Consider the following 20,741-nt stretch of genomic DNA (forward strand, 5'->3'; position numbering starts at 1 on the left):
CGGCAAGGAAGCAGAGCGCTATCTCGGGCGCTCTACTTCAACTCGGGACGGTGTCTGGGGCAAAAGCACGGTAGTGCCGGAGCGCTATATGGCCGCTCCGTGTAGCGCTGATGTGTTTCATTGCCACCTCCCCTTCCATTAAAGGGGAGGGACGCTGCGCACTCTGCAGGCCGTTTGGCGGCCTCCACTAGCCCAGCAGGACGACATGGTGGCGGGCTGCGTGATGGCGGCTACGGACCACAGCAAGGGCCGCCACGAGGGGCCGACCAAAACAATAAAATGGCGGTGCGGGGCGCAGCCGGACTTTCCCTTTAATTACCGCCTCATAAGCAGAGGTCGGCCCAGTCCGCGACCTGCAAATTTCTGCCGCGGGGCGGTAAGGGGCTGCCGCCACCGCTAACCTCCCGTTGAATTTCGCGGGAGGCATTAGTGGCACCGCGCCCGGGCGCTAGGGGATTTGCGCCCCGTTAGCGCACCCCCCCCCCCCCCAAGGGTGCTAACTAGAGGGGCAAACCAAACCAATTTTCCCCCCAAGGAATATTAATATAATAATAGGTATTTAAACACCAATAAAACTTAACCAGATATTTCCATTTGCTCCACATTCCCTCTCAATTATTTACTCTTTGATTTTCACTCCTTAACCCTCTTGTTCTGAAGTTAACGACCAAGACTGGGGTCCACATTTGCAGGTGCTCGTGGCAGCCCTCTGGTACTTTGTCAAATTAACATTCTTCAAGTACGAGCCTGGACATTGAGGGTTGGAAGGCTCTTTCACTATGGGGCCATTGCAACCAAGCCAGATCTTGTCCTTCACTCAATGCCCACATGGGTATACTTTCAAGCAGGAGAACCTTCTGATTTTTTTGAAACCCTTTGCCAATGGTTATGATTGCAATGCTCCCACTGTTGCCCAGGCTGAAATCAGCTAATTCTACACCAAGCAGGGATTGAACCCGGGGCTTTCTTGCTTGTGTGTGACTCAGTGGCATTGTACACTGCATATGTGCTTTTGAATAATGATGTCAAAAATAGTTCAAAGTCAGGAATTTACAAATGACTTGCAAAGCAGGTTCACTTGTGCTATGGAGCAAGGGTTAGCTCCACATCTCATTGTGTAAATTGTGTAATCCCACACACGGAAACCAAGCAAGAAAACAAGTGCAAGAAATAGGGACAGGAGCTGGGAATGCAATACTTTTTTAAATGGGAATAACTTGGAAAAATTGCCCAGCAAGCTGAGAGCAGTAGGTAGGACTGTGACAGATTTTGCAGGCAACCTGTAAACGCAACTTTCTGTCAAAGAATATACTGTGAAAACATCAATGTATGTCAGTGTAACGCTGAGTTATTGTTCCCTGCCTCAGGACATACTTAGTTCACTAACACTTAAAACAATTTTTACACAATATACTTGTCAGTCAGATACACACGGTTTAGCAATCTTGTGTAGCCAACCACAGACAAATAATTTCCTCTGAGCTTATCCCGCTCCGCTGCCATAGCTTTGCCGGAGCAACTCTGAGGAAATTCCCAGGCAGAAAAAAACGAGACGACACTGGAGAGAAAGAGACATAATCAAGGAGAGAGATAGGGGCTGGGAAACACGCATGGAGAGAGAGAGCGACACAGAGAAAAAGAGACAGACGCACAGGGGCAGTGAGAAATACGGACAAGGGGATGAACAGAAAAATAAAATATGAGCAAAGAAAAAAAGACCATGTAATCAAAACAAAAAAGTAAAAACAAAAAAAGGAAGAGAAAGAGAGTGTATACCAATGTGTAGAGCCACAGAATGATGAGACATAGGTTCAGTGGGAAGAATTTTAACCCACTCCGGTGGGAACGGGGCAGACTCACTGGGGGGGTTTTCTCAATGGGGAGCTTTTGGAGGCGGGACTCCCACTTGTCGGGTTTCAGTCCCGCCTTCATCAACTTCTGGCCAACCCACACTATTTTCCCTTGATTGACCTTGTTAAGCCCGCCCAGTGGGCTTAACAAGGCCAATCAAGGGAAAATAGTGTGGGTTGGCCAGAAGTGAAGCTGTCAAACAGTGACATTCTCTGTAGTTTGATGATGTCCTGAATTCAAGACCTCATCAAACTTCTTTCTTTTACAGAAATGAGATGGTTGTTGCATTGGAGAATGTAATGGCCATCTGTCATCTCCAACATGGAGGACGAGGCTCTCCGCATACACACCGACTGAAGCTTGCAAGAAGAAACAAAGGTAAGTACACTTTTACTAACACTCTGCACTAACCTCAGATACTCACCTCTCCACTCTTGCACCCATCACTTACCTTCACAGCACACCTTTGCACCCCCTTTGACCCCCCGCAGACACAGTACTCGCCTCGCTGACCTGGCGTGTTTCGGAGCCTTCGGGAAGCCGCACTTGACGGCAAAAAGGGGATAATCCTATTTTCTGCCTGTTAACAGGCAGTTAATAGGCTTTAATCCCTTCCCACCTCCAAGGAGACGGAACCTAGCGCAGGACGGCTATCCGCCTCCTGGCAAGATGACATGGAGGCGGGTTGGGCACCCGCCCCCAAATTCTGCCATTTTCCCGGCAGTCTTGCCTCCCCAGGGCTGGCAAAATTGCCCCCATAGTTACAATAGGCTGCTCCAAATTACAGCCCTGTTCCCGCCCGGTTGCTGCCTGCTGCCGTTTTAACTACTTTTAAAAAAAAGTGGCTGAGGTGCCCATTAGAAGCAGGCGGGCGTCTCACGAACACATGCAATTCAGGGTCCTACGATGTCATTAGGAACGCGATGCATTCTTAACACCAAGTAGTGGAGGTCCTGCCCAGCAAAGGGGGTTATTGGTTTCAGAGGGCCACTGGAAGCGGAAACAAGAAAATCTCTTTTGGGGAGCTCGAGCCACAGGAGCTCGTTTTAATGTATTAACATAAGAATGGCGTAATATGGGATCATTTCAGCAATTCCACATACACCTGGTTTCAATCTCAGCCAGGCAGACAACAAAGGTGTAAGTTATCCCGTGCCACTCTACATTCCACCCAGGTTACAGAATGTGATTGTGTGTGTCGCGACTGTGTGGATGAAGCCAGTGTTGGAATCAATCACTGATGTTAGTTATTATTTTCTATATTCTTTTATTGGTGTGGGTTCAATTTGTTTTATGTTGGCAGTTGCAGTCAGTACCAACTATTGGGCCTCTGCACGTCCTTAATGCACAAAACCATCCACGCAGAGTGTTAAAGACTATGACGGTTGGTTTCAATGTAGTCTGCACCTTACTTGGGAGCACAGTCCCCACCACTTACACCATCCACACATAGGGTAGCTGTCTATAATCAGGCAAGTGGCGCTAACCACTTGTCATTCCCACTAGATTAAATTACAAAGGGGCCACTTATAACGCATTAAGCATGCTGGCTATTTTGCGCATGCTTCCGGCATGTTCTCTGGGCACTTTGGTCCTCTCCCGTTCAGCTGGATGAAAGGTCACTTCCATGAGCTTCCATGCAGTCAAATAGCTATATCAAAGTGGAGTAGTGTCGGCTGTGGCTCAGTGGTTAGCACTCTCGTCTCCGAGTCAGAAGGTTCAAGTCCCACTCCAGAGACTTGAGCACATAATCCAGGCTGTCACTCCAGTGCAGTACTGAGGCAGTGCTGCACTGTTGGAGGTGCCGTCTTTTGGATGAGATGTTAAACCGAGGTCCCGTCTGCCTTGTCAGGTGGACATAAAAGATCCTATGGCACTATTTCAAAGAAGAGCAGGGGAGATATCCCCAGTGTCCTGGCCAATATTTATCCCTCAATCAACATAACAAAAACAGATTAACTGGTCATTATAACATAGGTGTTTGTGGGAGCTTGCTGTGCACAAATTGGCTGCCGCAGTTCCGACATTAAAACAGTGACTACACTTCAAAAGTACTTCATTGGCTGTAAAGCACTTGAGGTCGCGAAAGGCGCGATATAAATGCAAGTTATTTCTTTTCTGTATGAGGTGCAATTAACTTTAAAGCTCATACCCACCCTCTCCAAATCTTGACGAAGGTGCGTGAAGAGCCGCAGTCGTCGGTATAAGATGTCCTGCTCCTGCTGGGCAAGATTGTCCACTTCATCTGTTTTTGGAGCCAGGAGTGGCTTGTTGAAATTCGACTTTCTCTTGAGCCTCCAGTATTGGTAGAAAAAATCCACCAGGACATCAGACATCTGCAGCTGCTGGGCCACGTCGGAGGGCTTTACTAGTTCATAGAACTCCTCCTCAAGTTGTTGCAGCTTCTGCTTTCTCAGGCTTGCCTTCTCCAGGTCACGCTCACTCTGGTTCAACTCCGCTGTCCCATCAGTGGTTGCGGTGAGCTGCCGTGCCTCGCTCAGTTTGCTCATGGTTTCATCCCGTTTGGCGGAGGGGTTGGTGGTAGTGCTGCTATGCTCCAGGCAGTAGGATTTGAACTTGACTTCATCATTCTCGGCAAGAATAGTCCTCATTTCCAAGTTGCGGTCAAATGCACACGTCACGTGGAATGCTGTTATACAGGAAGCCATCGAGCACTAGAGAGGAGAGCAAAGATAAATTCTCATCAATGTAATACTGCTCCTACTAAGCAGACCTCAAATTGAACAACACTACCTGCAGGATTTTATTCAGTTTAGGGTTTTCAATTCTACAATGGTTTTACCTCCCATCCACGAGGTAAATCCATTTTCCTGATGGTGCCCTCACCCTGGCAGTACAGCTCCACCCTGGGACAAGTGTGTAAAACAGAGCTTAAAATACTAACTCACAGCCTATAAGGAAAACAACACTCAGTCTTTGTGGGATTTACACATTGAACTATCGCACTCTTTGGTAGTGACGTCGTTCACCCACATTTGACTGTCAGGAGCAAACAGTCTGAGCACGAGTTTGCCAATTGGATGAAATGGCAAAAGCAGCTTCAAACAATTGGCATGAAATTGCTCCATTTGTGAGACTGATTTAAATGCTTTCAAATCCAATGGATATGCTCCAATTTCTGACATTTCAGTGAATGAGTCTGATCAGAAACTATTTCTCTTAAATTCACTCGAAAAAGCTTCCATTCTAGTTCAACTACAGGAAATGGTCAATCCGAGTGCAAAAACAGAATAGCGTTGGTTGTTTCCTCCAATTTGAACTAGAATGAAAGGTTTTAATTAAATAATGATAATTTTATACAGCACTTTATCATATCAAAGTGTCTCAAAGTCTTCACACAACATCTGGAGCACAGTAACCATCGTTACGTAAGCAAAAGCTGCAGCCTTTCCATGACAGCAACATTCCACTGACAAGTTAATCTAGTATTTTTGGTGGTATTGACTGGAAATAATGTTGGCAAATAGTCCTATTGATTCTTTAATGCCTACCTAAATATCCAGACAGCACCTTGGTTTAACATGTCAATTTAAAGAAGAACTTCAATTGAGAAATCCCTTAGTACTGCTTTGGAATATCAACCCAGATTATTACTTGAAATCCAGGCATAGGACTCGAAGTAAATAATTCAGATAACTGATTGTTGTACTGTACTGAACAATATTAAACAAGTTAAAATAATTATATACATAGAGTATGCCAACAGTTCCAACCAGTTTAAACAAGGGGGGGGGGGGGATGGCAGTGGGGGCCCAGCTAACAAAGAAGAAGAATGCAACATAATACAAGAAGACATTAGAAAACTTGCAGACTGGGCAGTTAAGTGGCAAATTAACTTTAACATAGATAAATGTGAGGCAATGCACTTTGGTAAGAAAAATAGAAACATCACCTACATCTTAGAAAATAAGAAACTGGTAGAAGAGCAAAGCGATCTAGCGATACAGGTGAACAAATCATTGAAAGCAGCATCGCAAGTGAGCAAAGCAATAAAAAAAAATGCTGACAAAGCACTGGGATTTCTTTCTAGGGGTATAGAATTCAAAAGTAGTGAAGGTATGTTAAACTTGTATAGGACCCTGGTCAGACCACACTTGGAGTATTGTGCACAGTTCTGGTCTCCAGACTAGAAAAAGGACATAGAAGCACTGGGGAAAGTGCAATAAAGATCTATAAGGATGGTACCAGAACTGAGAGAATACAGCTATTGGGAAAGATTGAACAGGTTGGAGTTTTATCTTTAGAAAAGGGAAGAATTAGAGGAGACCTGATAGAGGTCTTTAAAATTATGAATGGGTTGGACAGGGTAGATGTGGAGAGAATGTTTCCACTTGTGGGAGAATCCAAAACTAGGGGCCATGAATACACGATAGTTACTAATAAATCCAATAAGGAAATATAGAGATTATTCCTTACTCAGAGTGGTTAGAATGTGAAACTCGCTACCACAGGAAGTGGTTGAGGCAAACAGCTTAGATGCTTTCAAAAGGAAACTAGACAAGTACATGAGAGAAAAAGGAATAGAAAGATATGCTGATAGGCTGAGGCTGAGATAAGAACATAAGAAATAGCAGAAGTAGTCCATATGGCCCCTCAAGCCCACTTTGCCGTTCAATAAGATCATGGCTGAACTTCTACATCAACTCCACTTTCCCGCCCTATCCCCATATCCCTCAATTCCCTTAGTGCTCAAAAATCTATCGATCTCAGTCTTAAATAAACTCAACGACTGAACCTCCACACAGTGTTCCCCCTAATTTATTTTTATGTGCACAGTCCCTTTAATGAGCTGTGCGGCCCATTCAAAGTTTCGCACATGCGCAAAGTTTCACATTGGAAAAGCCGGTCCCGGGCTGTTTGGGACCGGCAGGCAGCTATGTGGCTGCACAGCTTAGAGGGAATGTTGCATCCACAGTCCTCTGGGGTAGAAAATTCCAAAGATTCACAACCCTCCGAGTGAAGAAATTTCTCCTCATCTCAGTCCTAAATGGCGGACCCCTTATCCTGAGACTGTGACTCCTGGTTCTAGACTCTCCAGCCAGGGGAAACAGCCTCTCAGCATCTATGCCATCAAGCCCTCTAAGAATTTTATACATTTCAATGAGATCACCTCTCATTCTTCTAAATACCAGAGAATATAGGCCCATTCTACTCAATCGCTCCTCATAGTATATTAGTCCAGGCCTCCGAGTACAAGTCCAGTAACATAAACACTACACTACCATACTCTACGATGAGGTAGATAGAATGGGAGGAAACTCATGTGGAATATAGACCAGTACAGTCTAGTTGGGCCGATTGGGCTGTTTCTGTGCTGTATATTCTACGTCATTCTATGTTTGGATGAATGGCTATCCACTGCATGAAGTATTAAATATTTCTTAAATGGAGTTAAGAAATAATAGAGGTGCCATTACACTGCTAGGTGTATTCTATAGACCACCAAATAGTGGGAAAGATATGGAGGAGCAAATTTGCAGAGAAATTACAGAGAGGTGCAAGAACTATAGAGTAGTAGTAATGGGGGACTTTAACTATCCTAATATAGACTGGGATCGTAATAGTGTTAAGGGCAGAGAAGGGGAAGAATTTCTGAAGTGTGTTCAGGAGAACTTTCTTGATCAGTATGTTTCCGGCCCGACGAGGGAGGAGGCATTTCTGGATCTGGTTCTGGGACATGAGGTAGGTCAAGTGAAGCAAGTGTCAGTAGGTGAACATTTAGGGAACAGTGATCATAGTATCATAAGGTTTAGATTAGCTATGGAAAAGAACAGGGAGCAATCTAGAGTAAAAACGTTTAACTGGGGGAAGGCCAATTTCAGTGGGATGAGAATGGATCTGGCTTGGGTAAACTGGAATCAAAGATTGGCAGGCAAAACCGTAATGGAACAATGGGCTGCCTTTAAAGAGGAAATAGTTCGGGTACAGTTGAGGTACATTCTCACTAGGAGGAAAGACAGGGCAACTAAAGTCAGGGCTCCCTGGATGACGCAAGAGATAGAGAATATGATGAAGTAGAAAAAGAGCGCGTATGACAGATGTCAGGTTGCAAATACATCTAAGAATCAAGCTATATATAGAAAGGTCAGAGGAGAAGTGAAAAAGAAAATAAGAGAGGCAAAGAGAGGGTCTGAGAATAGAATGGCAGCCAGCATAAAAGGTAATCAAAGTCTTCAATAGGCATATAAATAGTAAAAGGGCAGCAAGAGGAGGGGTGGGGCCGATTAGGGACTAAAAAGGAGTCCTATGCATGGAGGCAGAGGGAATGGCTGAGGTACTAAACAAGTACTTTGCATCTGTCTTCACCATGGAAGAGGATGCTGCCATGGACATAGTAAAGGAGGAGGTAGTGGAGATACCTGATAGGATAAAAATTGGTAAAGAGGAGGTATTAGAAAGGCTGGCTGTACATAAAGTAGGTAAGTCACCAGGAGCAGATGGGGTGCATCCTAGGATGCTGAGGGAATTGAGGGAGGAAATCGCAGAGGTACTGGCCATAATATTCCAATCCTCCTTAGATATGGGGGTGGTGCCAGAGGACTGGAGAATTGCAAATGTTACACTATTGTTCAAAGAAGGGTGTATAGATAAACCCAGCAACTACAGGCCAGTCAGTTTGACCTCAGTAGTGGGGAAGCTTTTAGAAACAGTAATCAGGGACAAAATTAACAGTCACTTGGACAAGTGTGGATTAATTAAAGAAAGCCAGCTCGGATTTGTTAAAGGTAAATTGTGTTTAACTAACTTGATTGAGTTCTTTGATGAGGTAACAGAGAGGGTTGATGAAGGCAATGCGGTTGATGTGGTGTACATGGATTTCCAAAAGGCATTCGACAAAGTGCCAAATAATAGGCTTGCCAGCAAAGTTGAAGCCCATGGAATAAAAGGGACGGTGGCAGCATAGATACGGAGTTGGCTAAGTGACAGGAAACAGAGAGTAGTGGTGAATGGTTGTTTTTCGGACTGGAGGAAGGTATACAGTGGTGTTCCTCAGGGGTCGGTTCTAGGATCACTGATTTCTTGATATATATTAATGACTTGGATGTGGGTGTACAGGGCACAATTTCAAAATTTGCAGATGACACAAAACTTGGAAGTATAGTGAACAGTGAGGAGGAATGATAGACTTCAAGAAAACAGACAAAACAGACAGGCTGGTGGAATGGGCGGACACATGGCAGGTGAAATTTAACACAGAAAAGTGCGTAGTGATACATTTTGGTAGAAAGAATGAGGAGAGGACATATAAAAAGGGTACAATCCTGAAGGGGGTGCACGAACAGAGAGACCTGGGGGTATGTGTGCACAAATCGTTGAAGGTGGCAGGGCAGATTGAGAAAACAGTTAAAAAGGCTTACGGGATCCTGGGCTTCATGAATAGAGGTATAGGGCAGGATTTTCACTGGGCCGTGGAGGCGGGATTGGAGGCATGTGGGGGGTTAAAAATCTCGAAATCGGGGGTGGGGGGGTGGGGCACAAACCCATCCCGCCCCCAAGCCAGTTTCAAAGGAGGCGTGTACCCGACCCACACTGGGACCCGCCTCCCCGAGGTAGTTAACAGGCAGTTTTTAGCCTAGTCCCTATTTTCATTGTTGAAGTGTGGGATTCCCGACAGCTCCAAACCACGCCAAGTTAGCGAGGCAGGCCGTCGGGCTGAAGGGCTTGAAGGGGTCGAGATGTCCAGTGTTCAGGTGAATGATGGATGCATGAGTGCAGAGGTAAGTGTGTTTGGTGTGTGTAAAGTGTTTAAAGAAGTTTTACATACCTTTACTTACCTTTACAGCCTTCCTTCCTTCAGGTCTCGGGAGTCCCTCATCTCACCGGCACAGAAAGCAGAATGGCCGTGATCTGTCAAAAATTGCAGCATTCAGCTTTCTGTTCCAGAGAGATCTCTAAATCATCCTGAGAGGAAGGAATTAACTTGGAGTACAGATTGTCAGTGTTTGACAGCTTCAAACAGCTGTCAAATGCTGATATTTCATCTGTCAAAAGGTCTTGACAGATGAAATATCAATCTGTGATGTCACCTGTTGCTGGGTGGCTCTTAATTAACCTGCTGAGCCCGCTGGGTGGGCTCAACAAGGTCAATCAAGTCAAAATCGCGTGGGTTGGCTACAACTCGATGGAGACGGGACTACAATCCCGAAAGTTGTAATCCCGCCTCCTACACGCCTCCTCAATGAAAATCCAGCCCATAGAGTACAAAAGTGTGGAAATTATGATGAACCTGTCTAAAACACTGGTTCGGCCCCAACTGGAGTATTGTGTCCAATTATAGGCACCACACTTTAGGAAGGATGTGAAGGCCTTAGAGAGGGTGCAGAAAAGATTTACAAGAATGATTTCAGGAATGAGGGACTTCAGTTACGTTGATAGACTGGAGAAGCTGAGGTTGTTCTCCTTGGAGCAGAGAAGATTGAGAGGAGATTTGATAGAGGTGTTCAAAATCATGAGGGGTCTGGACAGAGTAGAGGGAAACTGTTCCCATTGGCAGAAGGGTCGAGAACCAGAGGTCACAGATTTAAGAAAGAACCAAATGCGACGTAAGAAAAAACTTTTTACGCAGCGAGTGGTTAAGATCTGGAATGCACTTCCTAAAAGGGTGGTGGAGGCAGATTCAATCACGGCTTTCAAAAGGGAGTTGGATAAATATCTGAAGGAAAGAAATTTGCAGGACTATGGGGAAAGGCAGGGGAGTGGGACTAGCTGAAGTGCTCTTGCAGAGAGGTGGCACGGGCTCGACGGGCCGAATGGCCTTCTTCCATGCTGTAACCATTCTATGATTCTCTATAATTATCACCATCTACTGGAGCCATTACAAATGCGCTCCTGTCATAAAGTCCAGCAGTACACATCCGATCAAGTACTACTGTAGATGACTATTATATTATGATACAAAAATTTGCCGTGAGCTTGATTGATAGTGAGGAAGAAAGCTGTAGACTGCAGGAAGATATCAATGGATTGGTCAGGTGGGCAGACAATGTGGCAAATGGAATTCAATCCAGAGAACTGTGAGGTAATGCATTTGGGGAGGGCTAACAAGACAAGGGAATACACAATAAATGGTAGGATACTGAGAACTGTAGAGGAACAGAGGGACCTTGGAGGTAAAAGGACAGGTAGATAAGGTGGTTAAGAAGACGTATGGATACTTTCCTTTATTAGCCGAGGCATAGAATATAAGAGCAGGAAGGTTATGCTTGAACTGTATAAAACACTAGTTAGGCCACAGCTAGAGTGCTGCACACAGTTCTGGTCACCACATTACAGGAAAGATGTGACTGCACTAGAGAGGGTACAAAGGGGATTTATGAGGATGTTGGAAGGACTGGAGAATTTTAGCTACAAGGAAAGATTGGATCAGTTGGAATTGTTTTCTTTGGAACGGAGGCTGAGAGGAGACTTAATTGAGGTATATAAAATTATGCGGGGCCTTGATAGATTGGATAGGAAGGACCCATTTCCTTTAGCAGAGAGGTCAATAACCAGGGGGCATAGATTTAAAGTAATTGGTAGAAGGATTAGAGGGGAGTTGAATAGAACATTTTTCACCCAGAGGGCGGTGGGGATCTGGAACACACTGCCTGAAAGGGTGGTAGAGGCAAAAACCCTCATCGCATTTAAAAAGTACTTGGATATGCACTTGAATTGCTGTAACCTATAAGGCTACGGACCAAGAGCTGGAAAGTGGGATTAGGTTGGATTCTGGCTTTTTCGGCCGGCATAGACACAATGGGCCAAATGGCCTCTTTTATGCCATGAATTTCTATGATTCTATGATTAGTCAAGTATTGCAAGGCCCTCAGGTAACATTTTTGGGCACCTGTTATAAACACCAGTGAAGGTGGCACTTCTGGACGGTAGACAGCTCACATACTCAGACTTTATTTTGTGTCTGTGGGAGAACCCAGCTGAAATGTGTTTCTGAAGTTTTTGAAACAGAAATGAATGGAAAACTGCAGGCTCCAAACAACTTCTATTTAATATCCAGCAAGATTCTGATGTCTGTACCAGACCTCCGCAGGGTAATAAAATCCATTTATTTGGATCTTTCAAAGCAATTATTATTCATATTTCCAACTTATTAGGAGACAACCCACTAACCAAATATTGTATGTGAAAATTAAGTTTTTTTTTAAAGGTTTTCTATTTAAAGTTTTTTTTGGGCAGCCAATGGCCCAGACAGTAAATGTGCCACCTGGTGTGCTACTTAGCCAAATAGATGAGTAAGATCTCAGGTTTGATCTCTTCTTTGTGTTGTTCTACTTGAATTCAGCCAAGACAGTCGGGGGCTAAAATTGATCTCAGTATTGCTCTTCAATTCAGCAAGGGAAAAATAATGCTGGGTTCCTGCATCTGATTGCTATCAAATAACCTGCACTGGGAAGTGCCCGTGCATGGACATTGGGTGAGGACAGGATCAAGCTCAACTATGATTTCCACCCCACCCTCATGATCAAACAGCCTGACAACACTCAGGGACTGCAATTTCCGGGGTCGATGGAGGGTGCAATGGTGACACATTTTGCGTGGGGGAGCAAATTTGGGGCTGAACCCGATCCCATCGGGATTTCGCCTAATGGAAGAAGCACAGGAAATGCCACTGGTGAGGTGGGGGTGTTAACTCCTCTGCTCTACGTCCCCTTCATGCCAGGAATTCTGCCGATTATATCCTTGGAAATGCCCCCAAAAAGGTAGCAGGACTAAGGTAATCGATCACCTTAATAAATGTGGCCCTGAGCTTCCCTAAGCAGAAGAAGAAAACAGGCCGTTTAATGCTCAACCTGGGAAGAGCCTCTGCTTCCCTACAGTTAAAGGGTTGTAGGCTGCTCGGACGTCAGCTGGTGGAGAGAGGCGGGTTCTTCTGAAGCATCTTACAGGTCTAGCCGCTTAATCAAGCCAATGATCTCAGCCCGGGGACTTGTGTCCTTCTGCTGCGACATCGCACTTCTGAGGTGGAACGGTGACATCAGGATTTTGGGGCCTCGCCGTCTAAGTTCAAACATGAGGAATAGCCCAGTGTGGCAAGAAGGCAGAGCGTTGTCAGTGTCTGTGGAAGTATGCCCAACAGACAGCATCTTCAGACCAGATGAAAAGTGGTAAGAATGTGGATCGCACTACCACATGGAGATCTATTTAAGGGGAAGCTAGATAAGACGAGGGAGAAAGGAATAGAAGGATATGTTGCTGGGTCGAGGCGAAGCTCATAAATTCTATATAATTTTTTTTTAAAGTGAATGCATCCAAAACTATTACAAATAACTAAAACAACAGGAAATTTCCTTAACGTGAGACTATTCAAACACATCCGCAGTAACACTATATGCAAGTTCTAAATTAGCCCATATTTTAAAGTATGCATTGTTCTCTGCATTTTTTTCTGACAATTTCCTCCCCTCTCCTTTCACCTGAAAGTGATCTGGGGTGCAGTTCTACAGATAGTGGTCGACTTCGGGTACTTTGCCAAAGCGACCATCCTTCATGTACGAACCTACACATTGACCATTAGCAGACTGTTTGCCCCCTGACCCTGTCTTCACCCAATGTCTAGGCATGTGCACTTTCTAGGAAGAGTCATTAGACAGCAATCAGCAGTGGGAACCCAGACCAATTTTCCTCTTCCTAACCCAGGAGCACTGTGGCAAACTGTAAAGCTCCTACCATTGCCCTGGCTAAGATCAACTAATTCAGCACGGATGGGGGCGGGGGGGGGGGAAGAATCTAACTTGGAGCGTTCATGGTTTCTATGAGTCAGCTATTCAATGCCTTAATAAGCTGTCGCCACCAGGAGAACCCAAGACAGTTACATTCTATAAAGTTTCACAAAGATGTAAATTCTCCTGTCTACTATCAGTCAAAATGAAGGTTCATGCTGGGTTAATGAATGCATGAGGCCTAATGTGGGGCTATAATCACCTCTGTCCACTACCAGAACAAAATACAAATTTGTTCATACTGACCTGAATACATGTCCCAGTCCGTTCACTGCAAAGACTACAAGCCAGAGCCCATCTGCTAGCGGGAATGTGTGACACCTTCGTAATGGGTTCCATCTTCTCAGGGCAACCTATACTTACCTAAAAATATTGAAACACAGTAAACCTTAAGGCTTAGTCATAATTAAACAGACAATGTAATTTTTGGGGGGGCATTTATCCTCAAAGAGCATCCATCCTTAACTTTTTCCCCATTTATAAACCTAGGTCTTACCAGGCCACACATCCCTGCCACCACAAGGACAATCAGCAGAATTTTTTGCTAGGCCTCTGCCCATGCCACATTTGACTGGTCACTGCAACACTCATTTGATTCATGGAGATACTGTGGCCTCAGCTCATTAAGTGGTCAGAATTGGGATTTCAACCCCACTAGTTCCCAGTCTGTGGTCCTATGCTATGGTGTTTCAATGTTGTACATACATTTCATAAATTATTTTCTACCCTACTCCATTCCTCAACCAGAAGGGTGACTGTGATCTGCTCTCAAGGTTTGGCAATGAGACCCATAAAATGGGCCCAGGAAAGGACCGGAGCTCGGCGTGAGTTAACTGCCCTCTGACTTTTCCCAAGAGGGTGGAAAGGAGAGGGAATTTAAAAAAAATCAAGATCAGTCCTCATTCGCAAAGCTATCATCCTGCAGACAAAGAGCCGCACATTTTAACAGACTGTGTAATGTTTAAGAGATAGAATACAGCACATGCTGGAAATCTGAAATAAAAAGGGTAAAGCTAGAAATGCAGGGCAGGTCGATCAGTATTTTGATTCTAACTGACTTGTTGCACATTTCCATCATGTTCTGGTTTTATTTATTACTGTAAACTTTGATTTGTGTAGATTTAATAAACTTTCATTATCTGTGGTAACTAATAATTTTGATAAAGCAAACACTAATTTTAGTGGGGAGCACTGCACTCATCGAAGTGAGGCATGGAAGTCATTGCTGGGAACTGGAATAATTTCTCTACTAATGCCAGCACTGAGCACCACTCTAGGTCAGGTATAATACAGGTTAATATAGAGTAATATTTCCTAAGGAAGCAGTCCCAGAGCAGGTATCCCACAGGTTAGATGCGGGGTATAGCTCCCTCGACTTCATTCCTTAACTCCAGCTTCAATCTTGTGAAGCGAAATATCCTTTCGATTATTCAAAACTTGCAGGTGAAGTGCTTTCAGGCGGAGTCAAGCTACTCTTAATGGCAACAGCCGTACAGTAACCAGCAAATGGCACAAGTTCACCCAGCTCATTTGTGCCATCTTTCTAGCCAATGTACAGGAGCCAACTGCCCTGCTAACAATCTGATTACAAAACACCCGTGTCAGTAATTCTTGTCATTAGAATCACAGAAATCACAGAAACCCCACAGTGCAGATAGAGGCCATTTCGGCCCATCGAGCCTGCACCGACACATATCCCACCCGATCCCTGTAACCCCTACACCAACACATATCCCACCCTATCCCCGTAACCCCACATATTTAATCCCCCTAACACTAAGGGTCAATTTATCATAGCCAATCAACCTAACCCACACATCTTTGGACTGTGGGAGGAAACCGGAGCACCCGGAGGAAACCCACGCAAACACGGGGAGAATGTGCAAACTCCACACAGACAGTCACCCGAGGCCGGATTCGAACCCGGATCCCTGGCGCTGTGAGGCAACAGTGCTAACCACTATGCCACCGTGCTGCCATCGGTGGAACATAACTTTGACAGAAAGAGTAAGCAAATGTGGAGTAATGCCTTGTGGCAATGCAGACATGTCTGCTTCATGTGTGTTACACATGATCGTCCCGACTCCCAGTTTGAGAAACTGCAATGGTAAAATATGAAGAAGTTAGGCTTCTTCCTGGCTTTGCCTATTCTAAGTAAAATCAGTAAGATCTCTGAGCATTTCAGTACAAGATCAGATTCTCCTTTCTCCCTGATGTGGATGGTATTGCCAATGTTTAGTTAAGCACAAAACTAAATTATAGTAACTGTTTTTTTCTTTTTCAATGAATTTTTGTGCTTAAGGCAAGGGTTGCTAGTGCAAATAAAAATACTTAATAATTTCAGGTGCCCAGTGTCAAAATCAAGCACTCCCAAATAAGGTATTGACAGGATAAATTCACAGTAAGGCTTCCTCTACTTGCCCCTCCAACAAGGAGCCTTAACCCCAAACCTCAAGAGTATGCCATACTGCACCAGTGATGTTTCCAATTCCTACACTAGCCATTCTCATAGCCTCTGAGTGAGATTGCTAGTTTAGTACCAAATTAATGGACAGTTCCATTGGCCCATTCTCATGAGGAAAGAGGCTTGAGACTGTCCCCATTCATTTCACATAGCAGCTTTGCAACCAGCTGAGAGAAAAGACTTTCAGTTCACGCTGTATTCAGATCCCAGAGGTGGGAGAGTTGGATCTAACCCATTACATCATTTAATTCTCACCAGAGCAATTGGCATCCAAATAACAGGGTTGTTAAAAAAAAGCTCATAATTTATACAGAACACATTAAATATGTTGACTTGCAAACCTCTGAATATTTGATTCCAGCCAACTGTAGCATGATCACATCTTTCGCAACAAAGACAAATCACTCAACTAGTTTTCTACCAATGAAGTATATAATCCATGAATTTATTCTGCTTGGTCAATTGGAAGAGCAGTGGACCATTCCTTCTCTCAAAGTGTGATCAAGGCAGTTCATTGAGACACTGTTGTTAATCTCCTTACAGATGGATGGATGTCTTACTTCAGGTATCCATAAGGCACAGCTAACATGGACCCACTTCGTGCCACTGCGTGTTGGTTTCAAAGCTCCTCCTCTCTTGGGACACAGCAAACACTTTGGCTGAACGCCCAGGGCACACGTCCGACACAACCAGCTGCCAAGGGGCACCTTCAGGATTCCATAACAAGCCTGTCGTGATTTAAAAATAGCAAATGGTCAGATGTCTCCTGAGAGAACCCAAGCGAATAAACTCTTGTGCAGACACCTGCGAGCCAAACTGTCATTTGTCATAATCCAGTCAGCATTCAGCTGAAGTGCTTAAAGAATTAACTGTCTTAACCAACGTTGGAATCAATAGCTAAATGAGACATGTAAAACAAATTGGAATTTTCTTCTCATACACCACGGACCTCATTTAAATGCTTCTCCCCATGAAACAGACAACAGTTACAGTTACCATAAACAATTATTTACAACATCTAAATACTGGGGGGTAGAATTTCCGCAGAGTTCTCCTGCTGTAACTTTGGAAGGTGGTCAGTGGAAACAGCGCAAATGGCAGCTTCTGCCGTCTCTCCGGGGTCTTTAAACTGATCTTCTGCCGAAGTTAAGGCGGGGAATCTGAAGAACCTCTGTGGAAATTCAGGATAGGTGCTTTGTCAGTGATAGCACAAGAACCAGCACCATTACAGTCCGCTACTTTATGAGAATCAGGCCACAACATCCTGGTTCCGATGGTTTACTTTCATACACTCAAAGATTAACCAAGCAGTGATCTCTGCGTACAGGCTGGGTAGGTGGGCGTGTGTGCTGTGAGGAGGATGCAGAGAAACTCCAATACGATTTGGACAGGTTGGGTGATTGGGCAGATGCATGGCAAATGCAGTATAATGTGGATAAATGCAAGGTTATCCACTTCGGTGGCAAAAACAGGAAGACAGATTATTATCTGAACAACAATAGATTGGGAAAAGGGGAAGTGCAATGAGACCTGGGTGTCCTTGTGCACCAGTCGCTGAAGGTAAGCATGCAGGTGCAGCAGGCGGTTAAGAAGGCAAATGGTATGTTGGCCTTCATAGCGAGAGGATTCGAGTACAGTAGCAAGGATGTCCTGCTGCAGTTGTACATGGCCTTGGTGAGACCACACCTTAAGTATTGTGTGCAGTTTTGGTCGCCTTATCTGAGGAGGGATGTTCTTGCCATGGAGAGAGTGCAGCGAAGATTCACCAGAATGATACCTGGGATGGCAGGAATGACGTATGAGGAGAGATTGGGTCGATTAGGCTTATATTCGCTAGTGTTTAGAAGAATGAGAGGGGATCTCATTGAAACTTATAAAATTCTAACAGGACTAGACAGACTAGATGCAGGAAGGATGTTCCCGATGGCGGGGGAGTCCAGAACCAGGGGTCACAGTCTAAGGATACGGGGTAAGCCATTTAGGGCTGAGATGGGGAGGAATTTCTTCACCTAGAGAGTGGTGAACCTGTGGAATTCTCTGCCACACAGGGCAGTTGAGGCCAATTCATTAAATATATTCAAGAAGGAGTTGGATATATTTCTTGAGGCTAAAGGGATCAAGGGGTATGGGGAGAAAGCAGGGACCGGGTACTGAATTTGGATGATCAGCCATGATCTCATTAAATGGCGGAGCGTGCTCGAGGGACTGAATGGCCTACTCCTGCTCCTATCTTCCATGTTTCTATGAACCATTTAGCAGTTGGTCATCACCGTGGGATGTAAAGTTAAAGCATAAGCTGAACAGCAAAACTGCTGGCCTAACTCCTGAATATACATGTTTGAAGCCTGATGAGCCCTGAGATGCCAGGGCAAGGCAAAGGTTATTTTAAGTTTGACAAAAATGAAGCAACTGTATCCATGGTGGATTATTTATTGGATTCTTTCTTGCCAGTCACAGCATACACAGGGGTAAAATTGATCACTATTAGCTACTTCTGAAAGCAAACACAGTTGGGGTTTATATAACACCTTTAATGTGAAGCAATGCAAAACCATACGGGAACTGGACGTCAAGCTAGAAAGGGAGAGATTAGGAGGGAATGGCTAGATGCTTGGTCAAAGGGATGGTTCTTGGAAGAGGTTTTTAAGGGTGGAGAGAGAAAGAGAGTTTGAGGGGCAGAGATATTTAGGAAGAGAGTTCCAAAGAGGATTGAGACAGCTGAAAGCTGAAGAAAATACAAGACCAGGTGATGTGCAAGAATCAAATGTTGCCACTTTCCTTGGTCAGGGGTCCGTAACAGGTCATTCAAAGTGTTTGGGACTGATCAATCGGTTAAATCATTCCATTCAGTTACAAACATCTTGTGGAGCTGTTACAGTACAGGTGTGTTTGGCAGCTGTATTTGTTGGGTAAACACCATTTAGAATCCTGCGAATGACTGACTATTTAATGTAGTTAAGAGAAATACAGTTTTAAAGTCCTTTTGTTCTGGCATATCTTCAAATAAATCTGGAAGTATATCTGAGCTTTATTGAAACCAGACAGCAGACTGAAACCAGCAGAGATAAGGGGTAGATCTGCGACTCTGTGGTAATGTACAACCAATGCAAGAAGTAAAGAAACTGTGTCATAGTTTAGTTTTATGATGAGAGCTAGCATGGGGAAGTACCTGTTGTTTGGGAACTTTGAGGAAATTAGTGGTTTGTAATTACTGTAAATATACTTCTTGTACTGAGTACTGTTCAATGATCAGTAAGTTTGTCTAGTAGCTTATAGCCTGAGACACATTGTGATGAGGTTCATATTCATCCAGCTAGCAAAGCCGAGATCATGGGGTGGCACGTGATACATTCAATAGGTCAGAGTACAGTGACAAGGGTTCTTTGTTTGATTCCTGGGTTTTGTTACATTTACCTAGATATTGGGCAGGGAAAACCACACACTGATTCAAAGAAGACTCAAGGTTCACTTACCAGAGTGGCCAGTGACTCTAAGCTCAAGGAAATATGGAGCGTAAACAACCCAAAACATAAGACCAAAAATGTATAATGTAGGACTTAAGGTCAGATAAATATTTAGAAGTTTTATTTTATGCAGGGAGAAACTCTTTAGAACCTTTATTTAGAAGTGTTTGCCAGGAAACAAAATGGTTTTGGTGAAGTCCGTGAAACAGCAAGTATACATATGGTATGTTGAAAGGATGGGCTTAATGGTTTTCCGTGCTTTCTATCATTTTGACTATGTATCATTATCATCAAGCATTCTGTCAGGTACAACATGAGGCGGATGCAGAGTAAAGCTCCATTTACTCTGCTCCAACAATTTTATTTAACCCCAATCTCAGATCAGTATTCCCATTTCCCACACCAGCTATCCTCACGTGTTGGTGCACCTAGAGCATCAACTACAATAAAAACACTTTCATACAGAAACATCCATGGAACACCAGGACATGAACAAACTGTGGCCATTTACCTGGTGAACGCAGATGTTGCATTTGTCACAGAAAACCATCTCATTACCATCCTCTCCTTCCGGGGAGCGGCACACATCACAAACCACATCCTCGTCGTATTCAATCCCGAGACCCTCTTCCGTCTCAATTGCCAGGTTCATGTTCTCCTGGCACTGACTTTCCAGCTCCTCAATGATCCTTTCCATCATCAGCTCATCAACTTCAAGCATTCCTGGAAAAACAAACACATTGTCTGTCTCTTCAATAATGATCTGGACCTTAACAGACATCTTATTTTTAGAACCTATATTTTAATAGAACAAGGCAAAGCTGTTCCACCATCCCCCCCACCCCCCCCTGGACCCGTGTGGCTCAATGGCTGAATACTCTGCCTAGTCTCTTGTTGAGCCACGCTGTCCACAAAAGGTTGTAGGTCAATCCCTGGTGTGTGCTGAGTCTGCTGATTTCAACTGGGAACAGAGGGGTGGGTTCCTGAGCTGGGATGGGGGGAAAGAGGGGAATGGGTTAAGCCTGGGTTCCTGTTCTTTATCACTATCGAATGAGCCGTGAGGACTGGATCGGAATCAGTTGTGATGTCCCCCAAAACAGAATCGTCAGTCAACGCTTAATGTCCAGGCTGGTGAGATGAGTTAGGACACAGTGGGGGAAAAATTCAGTATCGCCCCGTTTGGGGTGCCATTATCGGCCGTGCGCAAAGTTTAGAGCCTGGCGC

The 20,741-nt window shown here is 44.5% G+C and overlaps 1 protein-coding gene across 3 annotated transcripts in view; it reads right to left on the reverse strand.

Annotated features, from left to right (window-relative positions):
- The window catches only part of jade2 (jade family PHD finger 2), a 216,362-nt gene that overhangs the window by 66,234 nt on the left and 129,387 nt on the right, over nucleotides 1-20,741 (reverse strand). For all 3 annotated transcript variants that reach the window (XM_085995671.1, XM_085995673.1, XM_085995672.1), the window contains exons 8-11: nucleotides 20,029-20,240; nucleotides 16,614-16,781; nucleotides 13,836-13,952; nucleotides 4,008-4,526 (exon numbers count right to left, since the gene is read on the reverse strand). In XM_085995671.1, coding sequence (XP_085851797.1) covers nucleotides 4,008-4,526; nucleotides 13,836-13,952; nucleotides 16,614-16,781; nucleotides 20,029-20,240 — 1,016 coding nt within the window. The remainder of the gene's footprint in view (nucleotides 1-4,007; nucleotides 4,527-13,835; nucleotides 13,953-16,613; nucleotides 16,782-20,028; nucleotides 20,241-20,741) is intronic.

Source organism: Somniosus microcephalus, chromosome 8, assembly GCF_052327205.1.
Source record: "Somniosus microcephalus isolate GS21.2 chromosome 8, FLI_Smic_1.0, whole genome shotgun sequence".
Taxonomy (NCBI): domain Eukaryota; kingdom Metazoa; phylum Chordata; class Chondrichthyes; order Squaliformes; family Somniosidae; genus Somniosus; species Somniosus microcephalus.